General features: G+C 46.2%; 1 protein-coding gene across 8 annotated transcripts in view; it reads left to right on the top strand.

Moving 5' to 3' along the window:
- The window catches only part of DENND4B (DENN domain containing 4B), a 99,069-nt gene that overhangs the window by 12,096 nt on the left and 69,588 nt on the right, over positions 1-17,385 (top strand). For 6 of the 8 annotated variants that reach the window (XM_033924133.1, XM_033924138.1, XM_033924139.1 and 3 more), the window contains exons 2-5: positions 5,281-5,605; positions 6,729-6,981; positions 7,103-7,172; positions 9,389-9,558. In XM_033924133.1, the coding sequence (XP_033780024.1) occupies positions 5,310-5,605; positions 6,729-6,981; positions 7,103-7,172; positions 9,389-9,558 (789 nt within the window). In that variant the 5' untranslated portion in view covers positions 5,281-5,309. Of the gene's footprint in view, positions 1-1,184; positions 1,206-1,706; positions 1,729-5,280; positions 5,606-6,728; positions 6,982-7,102; positions 7,173-9,388; positions 9,559-17,385 lie in introns of those variants that run through there. The other 2 variants (XM_033924136.1, XM_033924135.1) reach the window with 2 other exon arrangements.

Genomic DNA, 17,385 nt, shown 5'->3' with positions numbered 1-17,385 from the left:
GGGGTTAAGGCTTCTGTGCAGCTGTGTGCAATGCTGCGGTTCTCCTCCTCGTCGCTGGAACTGGGGTCCCGCCTTTGAGGTAGGGACATGGGGGCCTCGCGGTTGGTCAGGGCTCTCGTTGCATTTCTAATGCTCATGGATCCGGTGGCCTGAGAGGTTGAGAGCAACAGAAGAAGCCTGTAAAGCAGTGGTCTCAAACTCAAGCCCTTTGCAGGGCCACATTTTGGATTTATAGGTACTTCGAGGGCCTCAGAAAAAATAGTTACCCCCCCTCTTCTATGAAACTGCGCTAGCAGGTTTTAGTGCAGAGAGCCGTGCTGCTCCCGACGCTCATAGGAACTCTTTGAGCGTCGGGAGCAGCGCGGGCCATTCAGCGCGGCTCCCCACGCTAGAAACTGCTAGTGCAGTTTAATAGAAGAGGCCCTTATTGTCATATTAAAGAAATGACACTTTTGCATGAGGTAAAAACTCTTTATACTTTATAAATCTTTCCTTTTGGCTGCCTTAATAATAATATTGTAATTTATGGCTAAAGAGACATATGATCAAGAAACTGTTTTATTTTACTTTTGTGGTTATGATAAACATACCGAGGGCCTCCAAAATAGGACCTGGCAGGGGCCGCATGTGGCCCCCGGGTTGCAAGTTTGAGACCACTGCTGTAAAGGTATGGCAGAGCATGTTAAGAGCTACTCTGGAGCCCATGTGTGCGGGTATATCGGAGGACAGTGTGGGAAGAAGGGGCCCGTTCATACACTGAAAAGGGAGCTTCCTGTCGGGGCTACTGCAGGAAGTCGTCAAAATCTGCGTGGGGCAGGAGATGGCAGAGGCTTGAGGTAGGTGCGAAGGGATCTGTTCCCTTTAGTCTCGGGCCGAGTGAGTAGCGAATGGTGCTGTGGGAGGCAGTGACTCTTACCCCCCCTCCACAGCTCTTTCCTTTAGCTTTATTTTGGGATTTCCAGTCTATTTTCGGAGTTCCAGTAAGCTCATGCACACTGAAACCAACAGCTGCAAAGTATTGAGGGGCAGCTCGCTGCCAGCTCCTCTGTCCCGTGTTTCCCTCGCCTTGCTTGCCTGGTGCCTCAGGCAGAAAGAAGCATTGTGTGCTGAGCCCTCTCCCTTTTAGGGTTTTTTTCATTGGGGGGGGGGACGATGACAATTTTTAACACTCCAGGTCTTTGTTCCTTCTCCTGCATCAGCTCTTTGTGAGTCTTTGCACAAGTGCCAGGGAGACTTTTCCAGTGCAGCTGTTTCATTGTGTGGATCAGGGATGGGAAGGAGAAATGGCAGCAGAGTCTGTACCCATGGAGGACTTTGTGGGCACCAGAGAACCAGCCAGTGAGAACCGGAACCGGGGCTAGACTCTCCCCGATGGCAGGGGCGTAGATTCGATGGCTTCTTACCATCAGGGCATGCAGATGGCCTTGAGAGGGGGGGGGGGAGTGGGTGGGTTGGAACCGCACGTGTTGTTAAGGTGCTCTGAACAGCTCTAACCGCGCACTATTCAATGTTGTGTGAAGGAAGGTTTCTTACCAAATGAAGGATGTGAAATTTCACCCATGACTCCTTCCTCTCTCCGGTAGCTTCTGCTTTTGCTCATTCCGTTCTCGTGTTTCGACTCTGGTTTCACATCTTCTCCCTAATTCAAGGAGATTGTCACAGCAGGTACTCGGCAGCTTTGCTGCTTGCTTTGGTTTCTACGTCGGCTGGAATTGACTTGATTTTGAGGTACAGTACCGCGAACCTTCATTTACTTCTCTGGCGTTTACTCTTTGTAATGTTTTTCCTTCTCTGGTTGAGCTCGGGCTCCACACATTGTAGCTCATTGTGCAGTCTGGCTGACATGCGATCATTAGATATGTCCTACACCCGAAGCCCTGGTTGGCTGAGGAACAAAACTCAGATCGACCAGCAGCTTGTGTACTTCTGTGCATACTGAGCCTCCAGCACGCCTGACCAGAGGTCATTGTACTGCACCTCCCCTTCTTCACCCAGAGAGTGGTAGAAAACTGGAACGCTCTTCCGGAGTCTGTTATAGGGGAAAACACCCTCCAGGGATTCAAGACAAAGTTAGACAAGTTCCTGCTGAACCGGAACGTGCTCAGGTAGGACTAGTCTCAGGGCACAGATTTTTGATCAGAGGGCTGCCGTGTGAGCGGACTGCTGGGCACGATGGACCACTGGGTCTGACCCAGCGGCGTCAATTCTTATGTTCACTGCTGGTCTGACACGGGAAAGTTTGTGCCTCAATGCTGTTGTTGCTCTGGCTTCTCTTGTGTGTCAGTAACTCCTAGGCCATGCTGACTCCCGACCAGCTTGTTCTTTTAGTGCAGTGAGAAGCAGGAGTAGTGCTGGTCGGACCGGAGGTCTTTTCCGTGGTCTGTCTTCATTGACGCAACTTCCTGTTTCTGCCTGGGTGGATCACGGCAGACAGAAAGCAGGAAGGGGAGCCGCAGAAAACGTTGCCGAATCGTTGCCGAGGCCGGCAGATTTTTCAGCGTGACGGAGACATCGGACTGGCGCGGAAGGGAAAACATGCTGGGACGTGAGAAGGGGGACGTTCCAGAAGCACTGCCACGGGCCACTTTTCCAGCGTGAGGGTGACATCGGTCCGTGTGGCGAGAAGGGGGGAGGACATGCTGGGCCGAGGAAGATTGTAAAAGGTATGCGGAGGAGGTGGGAGGGAGGTAAAGGAAGGCACAATCGACCAGGACAGGAGGTGGGAGGATCCCTCCTGTCCCGGTTCGCCACTGGATCACCAGGTCTTAAGGCAGACCTGCAACAGATCTGGGAGGAGGGACGGGTGAGCGCTGACCCAAATATAAGCCTAGACCCCCATTTTTGGGCCTAAAAATCTTGGCTAATATTCGAGTATATATGGTAATTTAAAATTTAATTATACAGCAATAAAACAGTAAATTGATATTACCTAGACCATCATAACATGCTATTAAACTAACCCCCAAACCAATGGAATTTAAAAAAAATAATAAACTAAGACATTCCTCATAAAAATCCAAGCATAATTGCAAGCATAGATATGCTTGCAAGACTAAAAGAACAAAACCAATATAGCGAAGGTCCAGTCAATCAAATGCTGAAATCTGGAGGATCATGACCTTGTATTGGCTGACATTCAAAGAGTTAATTGTGAGGTTGCTCTAGGCCAGGGGTAGGCAATTCCGGTCCTCGAGAGCCGGAGCCAGGTCAGGTTTTCAGGATATCCGCAATAAATATGCATGAGATAGATTTACATCTCAAGGAAGCAGTGCATGCAAATCCATCTCCTACATATTCATTGTGGATATCCTGAAAACCTGACCCGGCTCTGGCTCTTGAGGACTGGAATTGCCTACCCTTGCTCTAGGCCAGTGTTTCCCCAGCCGGTCCTGGAATACCCCATTGCCAGTCAGGCTTTCAGGATATATACAATGAATATGCACGACTTTGATTTGCATATAAGTGAGATGGTGAATGCAAGGGGGTTCTCCAAGACTGACTGGAGAAACACTGCTCTGGGCTGTGTAGTGAACCCTGCAAAGATCTTATGTGGTTTTGGATTTTCTACACAAATAATCTGTTTTTTTTGCTGAGTGATGTGGAAAAGTTCTCTTCCTTCCTGATTGCCCCTATTAGTGTATTTACCGTAAGTCCAACTGAATGGTTTTTGAACTTTAAGCAAAATGTAATATTGGACAAAGCGAAACTGAGTGAACAGTGTTAGAAATCTGGAACGCTCATCCAGAGGCTGTTACAGGGGGAAACACCCTCCAGGGATTCAAGAAAAGGTTAGATAAGTTCCGGCTGAAACAGAACGCACGCAGGTAAGGCTAGATTCAAATATAGAAGATGAAACATAGAAACATAGAAGATGACGGCAGAAAAGGGCTACAGCCCATCAAGTCTGCCCACTCTGCTTACCCACCCCCTGTCTATGCCCTAATGACCCAATTTCCTTATCTTGACCCTCGTAGGGATCCCACATGGGTATCCCATTTATTCTTAAAGGCTGGCACGCTGTCTGCCTCGATCACCTGCACTGGAAGCTTGTTCCAATGATCAACCACTCTGGTCTTTGACCTAAGGGCCGCCGCGTGAGCGGACTGCTGGGCATGATGGCTCACTGGTCTGACCCAGCAGCGGCAATTCTTAGGTTCTTATTTAAAGAGCAAAGTTATCCAACACCCATTTCCTTAGCATCACTAACAGATCCATTCACATAGAATTTTTCTTTTTTCAGCCATCTTTATTTTCTCTTCTTTATTAATTTCCAGGTACTTTAGTTAGATTGTGAGCCTTCGGGACAGTAAGGGAATTTTTTAAGTACCTTCTTACTTCTCATTTATAATCTTAATGTATATTTTCTTCAAACCGCTTAGAACCTAACGGATGTAGCGGTATATAAGAAATAAATTACATTACATTACATTACATTAATAGCGTGTTGGTTATTCCCCTCTTCCAGTAGGGGGCGGCAGAGAATTCAGAACTGAGCTGTTCCATAAGAGGCAATGGATTTCTCTAGCTCCATCAGGTGGAAGATGGACTTCTGTGCAATTGGAGACTGGAGTTAGGTGCTTGTTCTGATTCCCAATTGAGCGGGGGTTTAGGCCTTAGGGCTGCCCAAGTCCGGTCCTTGAGATCTACTGGCAGACCAGGTTTCAGTATATCCACAATGAATATGCATGAGAGAGATTTGCTTGCACTGCCTTCTTAATGGAGGACTGTACTAATGGTTAGATCAGTGGTTCCCAAACCTGTCCTGGGGGACCTCCAGCCAATCAGGTTTTCAAGATATCCCTAATGAATATGCATGAGAGAGATTTGCATACCTGTCACTTCCATTGTATGAAAATCTCTCTCATGCATATTCATTAGGGATATCTTGAAAACTTGACTGGCTGGGGGTCCCCAGGACAGGTTTGGGAACCACTGGGTTAGACCAACTGCCTCAGCCATCCTGAGGGTGTGAGTTCAGTTCCCACTGCAGGTCCATGTGTCCAAAATATGTAAACTGCTTTGTAACCACACAGAAAAAATGGTATATCAAGTCCCATCCCCTTCACCCTTTAATAATGGCTTATGGACTTCTCTTTTAGCAGGATTAACAGGGCAGACTGGGTGAACCATATTTTCTCTTCTCTCCAATACTGCCTAAAGATGCAGGATGTGCTTTAGTGTGTAGCAGGCTGAATGTATCCGTTCCGTATTCTAAATGAATGTAAGCCCTTATCTTCGAGAGTCGGTGGCTTAAAGCTCTACCCTAATCTCATTTTGCAGGGTTGACGGATGCTTGAAGCTGCTCAGACATGACAGAAGAGAAACCACCGCAGCTTGTGGACTATTTTGTGGTGGCAGGATTGACCGACGCATCAAAGCTTTTAGAAGATGAGAGCCACCAGTGCGTGGCACGTCCTACCGAACCCATCACTGATGTGGCAGTCATCGTCCGGTCCCTGGGAGAGGATGTGCCCGAAGGCTTCACCTGCATCGAAAACACCCCTACAGGGCATGTTGCAGACCTCAGTGCTGGTATTCTGAGCACCGCCCAAAAGTACCTATGCTACAGGAGAGGAAGGGACAAGCCTCCGATCATTGAACTGGGGTAGGAAAAGTAGGGGATTATGGGAGTTCTGAGAGCATTGGAGAAAGATGGGAAGCGAGATACTCTGTTTCCCAACTGCATGTTATTGAGTATCGGGGTTGAATGAGATACTGAAGGGTGATCGGCAGGTGGGAAACGCTCTGGGAGTATCCAGAGGAGGTGGGTGGGGCGTGAGATACTCGATAATGTGAAGAACATTAGGTACTGGGAGTGTGTGGTGCAGGGCTTAAAGCTACAGCCTCAGCACCCTGAGGCTGTGGGTTCAAATCCCTCACTGTTCCTTGTGACCCTGGGCAAGTCACTTAATCCCCTCATTGCCCCAGGTACACTAGATAGAGTTTGAGCCCACCGGGACAGATGGTGAAATATGATAAAAGTAACGGAATGTAAACATTACATTACATTAGTGGTTTCTATTCCGCCATTACCTTGCGGTTCAAGGCAGATTACATAGGAAGTTATCTGGACATTTCCAGAGGAATTATAGAGTAGAGCAGGTTGCTTCAGGGTATTGAGATGATTCTTATGGTGATTAGTTTGTTTTCAATGATTTCTTGACTATATAAGTGACTATATAGTCACTATATAAGTGACTATATAGTCATTATATATGTGATTATATATGTCATTATATATAAGTGATTTTAAGTGGTTATATAGTCACTATATAAGTGACTATATAAGTGATTGACTATATAAGTGATTGATTTCTGAAATATAAGTGGTAAATAAATAATAATAAAAATTCAAAACCTAATACATGAGATGCTGCCTGAGGAGTCAGGTGCTGGGATGAGGGGGATGTAGAGAGAAACGCTTTATGAATAAGTGGTGCCATGTTGAAGCTCGAGAAGCAGCTTTTCCTGTCTCGGGTCCCTTACTTTGGATTGGACATTCCTTATGGATTTCATACGGTGCAAAAGACAGCTGAAGGCTTCATTTGTTTTCGAATGTGTTCTCGCTTAAAGATCAGTATACACCTGCATTTACTTTTGGGAGAGTTTGGCTCCAGTATTTATTTAATTATTTTTTTACCTTTTGAAGAATGTTTTGTCCCGTATTCTGCAGAATTGGGATTTATGTTGTGGGATAGAAATTAGATGATTTGTGTTACAATTTCCAGGGTTTTCTATGAAGGAAAGGATCAACTAAATTCAGAATACCAGATCATCGATACCACACCCTACAGCCACTCTGCTAATCTGAACTCGGGAGGCCCTGGACACCATCGTACGTTCCTGACGTATCGTCGGGCCCCGCAGTCCCAGGGCCTGAACACGCCTGGTGTGACTGACATTTGCATCATTATACCTAGCAAGGGGGAGAGCACGCCCCACACCTTCTGCCGAGTGGACAAAAACCTCAACACAGCCATGGTAAGTAATGGGGTAGAACTGCTAACCAGCCCAGCACCTAAATCCACTGTTTTTCTGCTTGCCTATTCGGTGTGATCTGGGAGGGAGCGCAGTGCCTACTCACCCTTCTTTCTTCTTGCAGTGGGGTCCAGCTCTCTTCCTGTGCTATAAGAAATCCATGTCAAAAGCACACTCGCTGGTGTATGAAGCAGGTCTGTATAGCAACATAGTGAATGACGGCAGATAAAGACCCGAGAGTTCCATCCAGTCTGCCCAAGCATACATGCTCCATAAATTGATTTAGTTTAAATGGTCCTTTTTCTTAGATATTTCTGGGCCAGAAACCCAGAGCCCAGCCCAGTAGTGTGCTTAGGTTCCATCTACTGGAGTCTCCGTCAAAGCTCACTCCAGCCCATCTTAACCATCGAAGCCCTTCCCAGCCCGTCCTCAACTGAATGTCCATATTTGGGACACAGGCCTTGCAAGCCTGCCCAGTACTGGCCTTAGTTCCTTCAATATATACCCATTATTTTCCGATTAGAGATCCTCTGTGTTCATCCCCCGCTTGTTTGAACTCTGTCACCGTTTTCTTCTCCACCACCTCCCTCGGGAGCGCATTCCACGCATCCACCACCCTCTCCATAAAGAAGAATTTCCTAGCATTATTCTTGAATCTACCACCCCTCAACCTCAAATAATGCCCTCTGGTTTTACCATTTTCCTTTCTCTGGAATAGATTTTGTCCTACGCTAATACCTTTCAAGTATTTGAACGTGTGATTTTACTCCCCTGTCCCTTCTTTCCTCTTTAAAACATGGCTGGGGGGGGGTTGTGCTTGATTTCTGCAACGTAGATCAGGGATGCAGGTAGGGGGGAAGGAAGGAAACTTTGTGTTTTGCTGGGATTTTTGACTGCAGTAGCCACACAGTGATTGCTGCTGCTGTTGCTCAGGGAGATCTGTCGTCATTTGTAAGGCACTCTGGGCCAGAGGCACTAAAGCCAGCGATCGCTATTACCGACCCGATTCACAAAATGGCTCACCGTGTGGTTTTCCTCCTCGATTGCCCATTTTCTGATCCGGCCTTGCAAATTAGCTAAAACCCCATGCAAAGTAGGAACATCCCTCCCCTTTAGAACCACAGAACTCTGGAACAACCTCACATCCCCGCTCAGAAATTCAAACTCCCTCCAATTCTTCCGCAAACACCTGAAAACTTGGCTCTTTTCAAAAATCTAACACCTCCTGCTCTCTAGGACCCTTGTCCCTCTGTTTCTTCTTGTTCCTTTCCTATAACCCTTCATTGGAGTTTCTTTCTTCCTAACTCTGTAAACCGTGCCGAGCTCTACGCTCGCGGAGTTGACGCGGTATACAAACCTAAGGTTTAGTTTAGTTTAGTTTAGACTGATGCACTAACATCGCTTGGCTATGCAAAAAAATAAAACTGGGGTTTTAGATGTCAGAAAAAAACGACAGGATAGCCTGTTTTGGGGGGGGGGGGGGTTCTTCAATGGCACAGATATTTTGCTTGTGTTACACACGCAAAATATCTATCTGATAAAAAAAGAAAAAAGCACCCCCCCGCCTGCCAGTGATTGCCAGATGAACCAGCACCGAGAAATGGCATTCCTGTGCCAACAAAAATGGTAGGAGGAATGGCCACTTCTCCTGCCATGCCGCCCCCCCCCGACCTGTGAAAGAAAATTGGCAGGAAGCATGCCCACTCCCTCCCCCCAATGTGACTCCCCCCCCTCCCCCCACCATAGTAATCTGGCAGGAAGAATGCCCACTCCCTCCTGGCACCAAAGGCCCACTCCTGCGCCAGGTGCCCCCCAAACATATTCCCCCTTCTTGAAAAAAAGGCAGGAGAGGTTCCCCAAGCCTCCCCCCCATACTTTCTCAGATACATTGGAGCAGGAAGGAAGCTCAGTCTGTCTTGCTCTTAGGCTCACTGCTTCTGAATGGCAGGGCTTTCCCTCCCTGGTGCATCTTGTGATGCCCAGGGAGGGGCTTAAGGCCCTGATTGGCTCAGATGCCTATGGCTCCGCCCATGGGAGGGACCTTAGACGTCTTCACCAATCAGGGCATTAGGCTCCTCCCTATTTATCCCGGGATACATAGGGGGCAGAATCCAAGTCAATCAGGCCCTGGGGTGGGTCACAGTAATAGGAGTCTGCTTCCCCTGTCATTGCAGTTAGGGCTCACTGAGCGATTGATCTGTTGAGTTTGCATGCAAATGATTTTCACCTCCGTGCAAATCATTTGCATGCGAACTTGGTTGTGCATTGATCGCTAGTTCAGAATTGGCCAGCAGTGATCCAGTCTGTATTACCGACTATTTTTAGTGCATCCATGTGAACACTGTGTGTTGTTGTAGCCCCTTTCTGCTCTGCTGACATTCGCTGTCTTTTTATGGGAATGAAACTACAGGGCTGATCGGACGCTATCCCGTGCAGGACAGGGAGGCCTTCCCTTTGCCAGAGTCTGTGCCGGTATTTTGCTTACCAATGGGTGCAACCATCGAGAGCTGGCCTCTGAACGCCAAATACCAGCTCCCTGTCTTCTCGACATTTGTTCTTACTGGAGCTTTGGGAGACAAGGTAAGAGAGCCCAGCGATCTGTGACTTGAGCCGCTTTTTATTTTTCTTTAACTTAAATTTTATTAAGAACTTCAAGATACACCTCAGTCCCAAAGAATACAGCAGTCAAGGGGATGTACATTGTTTCTTTAATCCATCCACCCTGTGTTTCAGAGTTAACTTGCCATGTTTAACATTGGCAACAACAACACACTCCTGATTTGCCAAACAAATCCTAAACTAGAAAAAACAAGGAAGGCAACCAAGTCACATCAAGGTCTGCGTGGGGGAAGCTCAAAGTGCCAAACTTGGCTCCCAACTTACAAGCCAAATACAGTGTAACATGTCAAAAAGCATGTCACACTGTACAATGTTGTAGGGCGCTCTCAGTGTGAACCCTCAGTGATAGGAGCGCAGCTCCGACACTTCACTTCTGGGTCAAGGCCATAAGCCTCCACCCGCACACCATCATCGAGCGCCCTGTGTGTGCAAGAATCAAACCAATCAACAATCAAAGTGAGTAAATGAAACTCCACACAAACTACCTGAGCGACCCCCACACAAACCCTGCCAGCCAAACCTCCCTCAAAAAGCACACACAAAATCACAGACAAAATCAAAAACCATACCAAAAAGTGAAAAACACATCCAAAATTAAGCAATACTTATCCAAAACTGTCACACAAACGGAAAAACCGCGCCGGGAGGAAAGGTTCAACCGCGCTGGTTTCGGGAGGAGCCCTTCTTCAGGAACCTGGCCTCCAACAGAACACGAGCAGAGAGGACGGCTGGAGGGCGGGTTGTGAGCCAAGTTTGGCACTTTGAGCTTCCCCCACGCAGACCTTGATGTGACTTGGTTGCCTTCCTTGTTTTTTCTTTTTTTTTTTTTTAATATTTAGATATTTATTGAAAAAACTTTTGTATGTTACAAATGGCATCCATAATACAATATCAACTACTCCCCATCAACCGAGTAGGAGCAAATAAAACAAACAAACAGTTGAACCGTATTTTTGAAATAACAAATTAATCCTACTTCTTGAAAATTTTTTAACCTCGTTCCATTATATGCATTCTAGCCCCCATTTCTCCCCATGAATCCAATTCCCCTTCCACCATATCCCCTATAACCCCCCCCTCCCGGTCGCCTTCCTTGTTTTTTCATGTTTAACATTGGAACAACCACCATTCCCAATGCCCCCCTTCTCCTCCCTCCAGTCCACAGCACTGTATGAAGCACACCGGCCAAGGGTGTGTAAGCATTAACTATAATTGGTATTTCACCATCTGTGTTCAACGGGTCTCAATTTTATATTTAGGTATTGCTATCATTTTGTACTTCCATCTTCATAAGAACATAAGAACTGCCATACTGGGACACACTAAAGGTCCATCAAGCCCAGTATTCTGTTCCAACAGAAGCCAACTCGGGTTCCAAATACCTAGCTAGATCCCAAGTATTAAAAATGGATTCAAATTGGCGGATTTAAGGTTATCTGGAAGCATTGGATGATAGCAGGAATACGTACTTTAGAGGATGTTATATTTAATGGTAAACTGCTTGATTTTTCACAGTTGCAACATAAATTTGGACTTAATAAATCACAAAGTTATAGATGTTTGCAACTGAAGCAGGCCATTCAGGCGGGGTTCCCTGAATGGAAAAATGTAAATAACTAGTGTAGTTGTGGAATTCTTATGCTTTCAGGTAGACTTCCTGGGACACCAGGCTGCAAAATGGTATAAATTGTTAGCTGGATTTATAAATAAGAAACCAAAAACTGCTCTTAGGGACATTTGGAGAATTGAGATTAAGCACCAAATTCCTGCATCTCAGTGGCCACGAATCTGGACTTGGAGGATGAGATGTACAATGTCGGCATCTATGAGACAAACTTGGTTTTTTTCTGTTACATAGAGCATTCTGGACCCCTGTTCGGTTACAAAAGTTGGACAGCTCTAAGTCTAATAAATGTCGGCATTGTCATCTCGAAGCAGGGACTTTAGATCATTTATTGTTCTATTGTCCATTTATTTTGGCTTTTTGGAAATCAATATGGGGCCAAATAAATTGCTTGTTAGAAAATCCAGTGGCATTATCCTATGATACTGTGCTTTTTGGCATGTCAATGAGAGCTAAAGTCAAATATCAGCTAAGAACAACAGGCTTTTATTAATAATGACAGGAGTTGCCTACAACAAATTATGAGCAATTGGAAGAATTGGACGAGGCTTAATTATAGTTTTTGGTGGAATTCATTGTGTCATGTGCATAAAATGGAAAGAATATTAGCCATTCAGAAAGGGAATTTTAAGAAATTTCAGGAGATTTGGGAGCCATTAGCAAAATACTGTGAAGATTAATGATTTTCTCTCTGTCATGCACATTCGGGAGGGGGGAGGATGGGGGCCTGTTAGATTAATAAATTTAGATATATTGGGGTTCATTATAGAAATTTTATGTGCTTGCATTGTGATTGTTCAGGAGGGAGGGGAGGACTAATTCTGTAATGGATATTAATGGAATATTAAGTGTGTGGTATTGATGTATAAAATGTGATATTTATGGTTACATTTACTGTAAGTTTTGAAAATAATAAAGATTTGGGGAAAAAAATGGATTTTATGTTGCTTATCCTAGGAGTAAGCAGTGGATTTCCCCCAAATCCATCTCAATAATGGCCTACTGACTTCTCTTTTAGGATATTATCCAAACCCTCTTTGATTCCAATATGTGGCAGCCAGCATCATAGCTGCCGTTTAATCACAGCTGTAATAAAATACCCTCTCCACTATTTAGTCTCAGGACAGGAAAGTTCTCATTGAAATATTTGGGACATCAAAAATGCTTGTTGCCAGTAAGTATTTTTGATGGACCTTTAGTCTTTCCCAGTATGGCAGTTCTTATGAAGATTGAAGAACAGTACTGCATGTACAAAATGATAGCAGTAACTAAATATAACATTGAGACCCGTTGAACGCACAGTCCAAAAAAACTGAAAACACGCCACAATGTCCCTGGATGGTTCTGTACATGGTGGTGTCAATTGGTGGTTGAACGCACTGTCCAAAAAAACTGAAAACACGCCACAATGTCCCTGGATGGTTCTGTACATGGTGGTGTCAATTGGTGGTTGAACGCACTATCCAAAAAAACTGAAAACACGCCACAATGTCCCTGGATGGTTCTGTACATGGTGGTGTCAATTGGTGGTTGAACGCACGGTCCAAAAAAACTGAAAACACGCCACAATGTCCCTGGATGGTTCTGTACATGGTGGTGTCAATTGGTGGTTGAACGCACGGTCCAAAAAAACTGAAAACACGCCACAATGTCCCTGGATGGTTCTGTACATGGTGGTGTCAATTGGTGGTTGAACGCACGGTCCAAAAAAACTGAAAACACGCCACAATGTCCCTGGATGGTTCTGTACATGGTGGTGTCAATTGGTGGTTGTACGCACTGTCCAAAAAAACTGAAAACACGCCACAATGTCCCTGGATGGTTCTGTACATGGTGGTGTCAATTGGTGGTTGTACACACTGTCCAAAAAAACTGAAAACACGCCACAATGTCCCTGGATGGTTCTGTACATGGTGGTGTCAATTGGTGGTTGAACGCACAGTCCAAAAAAACTGAAAACACGCCACAATGTCCCTGGATGGTTCTGTACATGGTGGTGTCAATTGGATGATTGAACGCACAGTCCAAAAAAACTGAAAACACGCTACAATGTCCCTGGATGGTTCTGTACATGGTGGTGTCAATTGGTGGATGAACGCACAGTCCAAAAAAACTGAAAACACGCTACAATGTCCCTGGATGGTTCTGTACATGGTGGTGTCAATTGGTGGATGAACGCACAGTCCAAAAAAACTGAAAACACGCCACAATGTCCCTGGATGGTTCTGTACATGGTGGTGTCAATTGGTGGTTGAACGCACTGTCCAAAAAAACTGAAAACACGCCACAATGTCCCTGGATGGTTCTGTACATGGTGGTGTCAATTGGTGGTTGTACGCACTGTCCAAAAAAACTGAAAACACGCCACAATGTCCCTGGATGGTTCTGTACATGGTGGTGTCAATTGGTGGTTGAACGCACAGTCCAAAAAAACTGAAAACACGCCACAATGTCCCTGGATGGTTCTGTACATGGTGGTGTCAATTGGTGGTCGAACGCACAGTCCAAAAAAACTGAAAACACGCCACAATGTCCCTGGATGGTTCTGTACATGGTGGTGTCAATTGGTGGTTGAACGCACTGTCCAAAAAAACTGAAAACACGCCACAATGTCCCTGGATGGTTCTGTACATGGTGGTGTCAATTGGTGGTTGTACCCACTGTCCAAAAAAACTGAAAACACGCCACAATGTCCCTGGATGGTTCTGTACATGGTGGTGTCAATTGGTGGTTGAACGCACTGTCCAAAAAAACTGAAAACACGCCACAATGTCCCTGGATGGTTCTGTACATGGTGGTGTCAATTGGTGGTTGAACGCACTGTCCAAAAAAACTGAAAACACGCCACAATGTCCCTGGATGGTTCTGTACATGGTGGTGTCAATTGGTGGTTGAACGCACAGTCCAAAAAAACTGAAAACACGCCACAATGTCCCTGGATGGTTCTGTACATGGTGGTGTCAATTGGTGGTTGAACGCACTGTCCAAAAAAACTGAAAACACGCCACAATGTCCCTGGATGGTTCTGTACATGGTGGTGTCAATTGGTGGTTGAACGCACAGTCCAAAAAAACTGAAAACACGCCACAATGTCCCTGGATGGTTCTGTACATGGTGGTGTCAATTGGATGATTGAACGCACAGTCCAAAAAAACTGAAAACACGCTACAGTGTCCCTGGATGGTTCTGTACATGGTGGTGTCAATTGGTGGATGAACGCACAGTCCAAAAAAACTGAAAACACGTCACAATGTCCCTGGATGGTTCTGTACATGGTGGTGTCAATTGGTGGTTGAACGCACTGTCCAAAAAAACTGAAAACACGCCACAATGTCCCTGGATGGTTCTGTACATGGTGGTGTCAATTGGTGGTTGTACGCACTGTCCAAAAAAACTGAAAACACGCCACAATGTCCCTGGATGGTTCTGTACATGGTGGTGTCAATTGGTGGTTGAACGCACAGTCCAAAAAAACTGAAAACACGCCACAATGTCCCTGGATGGTTCTGTACATGGTGGTGTCAATTGGTGGTTGAACGCACAGTCCAAAAAAACTGAAAACACGCCACAATGTCCCTGGATGGTTCTGTACATGGTGGTGTCAATTGGTGGTTGAACGCACTGTCCAAAAAAACTGAAAACACGCCACAATGTCCCTGGATGGTTCTGTACATGGTGGTGTCAATTGGTGGTTGAACGCACTGTCCAAAAAAAACTGAAAACACGCCACAATGTCCCTGGATGGTTCTGTACATGGTGGTGTCAATTGGTGGTTGAACGCACTGTCCAAAAAAACTGAAAACACGCCACAATGTCCCTGGATGGTTCTGTACATGGTGGTGTCAATTGATGGTTGAACGCACAGTCCAAAAAAACTGAAAACACGCCACAATGTCCCTGGATGGTTCTGTACATGGTGGTGTCAATTGGTGGTTGTACACACTGTCCAAAAAAACTGAAAACACGCCACAATGTCCCTGGATGGTTCTGTACATGGTGGTGTCAAGTGGTGGTTGAACGCACTGTCCAAAAAAACCTGAAAACACGCCACAATGTCCTTGGATGGTTCTGTACATGGTGGTGTCAACTGGTGGTTGAATGCACTCCAAAAAAACTGAAAACACGCCACAATGTCCTTGGATGGTTCTGTACGTGGGTCTCCAGCAATTGGTAGCAAATTTCAATCAGTAGGTCTAACAACTCAGTCTGATTAGCCCCTCCCTCAAGGGCCCAGCGATGGATCATTCGGACCACCCGCAGCACATCTTCATACATTGGACTTTCTGGCACTCCCGAAGCCAAACATTATTCTGATGGGTTCAATTTTCCAGGTTTTTTTCCATACTAGCGTTACCGATCACTTTCTGGTCTCCTTCCCGGACTGCTGGACGCGATCTGCCAGCTCTCCTTCAGACACCCTCTTCCTTCACCGTCCATCTCATGTCTCGCCTTGCCAGAAACAGGAAGCAACCTCGGAAGAAGGCGGGACCCCAGAGAAGGGAATGATGCGGGTGATCGCGGGACAAGAAAATACTGTACAGGGTAATTTTACAGTATTTGTGGTTTTTCAAAATTCACGGGGACTCCAGGAACGTAACCCCCCGCAAATTTCGGAGGAATACTTTACTTCCAATCCTGTTTTAGTATCTACAGTAGAATCCTTGCAGCCATCAAGCCTGGCTTCCACAGTGTGAATGTGCCCTACCGCATTCGCGAGATGCGCCTGGATTGCTTGCATTGTCTTGAGCTTGGATCTCTGCAATAAAAATATCCTTTATTTCTCCCCTCCACCTGTCAAAGTCCATAAGAACATAAGAATAGCTGCTGCTGGATTAGACCAGTGGTCCATCGTGCCCAGCAGTCTGCTCATTCGTTGGCCCTTTGATCAAAGACCAGTGCCCTATTTAAGTCTAGCCTTACCTGTGTACGTTAGGAACTTGTCTAACCTTGTCTTGAATACCTGGAAGGTGTTTTCCCCTATAACAGCCTCTGGAAGAGCATTCCAGATTTCTACCACTCTGGGTGAAGAAGAACTTCCTTACGTTTATACAGAATCTATCCCCTTTTAACTTTAGCGTTCTCTTCATCTTGGAGAGGGTGAACAATCTCTCTTTCTCTACTAAGTCAATTCCCTTCAATATCTTGAATGTTTTGATCATGTCCCCTCTCAGTCTCCTCTTTTCAAGGGAGAAGAGGCCCAGTTTCTCTAATCTCTCATTGTACGGCAACTCCTCCAGTCCCTTAACCATTTTTGTCTTTCTTCTCTGAATCCTTTCGAGTAGTACTATGTCCTTCTTCATGTACGGCGACCAGTATTCCAGGTGGGGCACACCATGGCCCGGTACAATGGCATGATAACCTTATCCGATCTGTTTGTGATCCCCTGGTTCTTACTGCTGCCTTTTATTGCTGCCATCTCGGTGGAGTTTATTGCTCCGTTTAGAATTCAAATTTATTTATAACCCGCTATACCTTGACAGTTCAGAGCGGTTTACCGCAAGAGGATCTGCCAGACGCAGATGAATTACATATCGGATTACATTAATTGCATGGCTGAAGTTCTTAAACAGATTTATCAAAACAGATACCTTATGCTCCGCAGAGACCGTAAGGGCAAAACTGCCCTCAACAGGTACGGTAAGCTGCTTAGCAATCGCTGAGACCACCGCGTCCACCATTGGCGAAAGTAAGGTAGCCCTATCCCCCTCCGGGATGGGATATCCACGAGCCAGGGCGCGCACCAACCGAAACGATGCCCACGGCGTATTCCACTGCGCCAGCACAATATCCTGAAAATCCTGACGCACAGGAAAAGAGCGGGAGACAGGACGGACCCCCGAAGCAGGGTCTCCGGTGGCGCATCTTCAAAAATGCAGCACCGAGGAGACCTGCTAAATCAGGTCTAAAAACGCATCCCTCTGAATAAAAGGCGCACCACGGATGCCTCTGCGCCGGAAGACGGGAAACACGATGCCCCACTGCCAGCGGCCGTCCCCTCTAGAGGATCCTGGAAGCCCGCCAAAGCGGCCAGGTCCTCATCCATGCCAAAACGCTCCTCCGACCACCAATCCACAATCCAAGTCCCCCACGGGCGCTTGGATGAGGGAGGAGGAAGAGGGGACGCCAAATTAAAAGAGGGAGGCAAAACCACAGGGAGTGCGGAG

This window comes from Geotrypetes seraphini, chromosome 16 (genome assembly GCF_902459505.1).
Source record: "Geotrypetes seraphini chromosome 16, aGeoSer1.1, whole genome shotgun sequence".
NCBI lineage: Eukaryota > Metazoa > Chordata > Amphibia > Gymnophiona > Dermophiidae > Geotrypetes > Geotrypetes seraphini.
The sequence above is the reverse complement of the archived record's forward strand: the minus strand, read 5'-3'. Positions and strand labels throughout refer to the sequence as shown.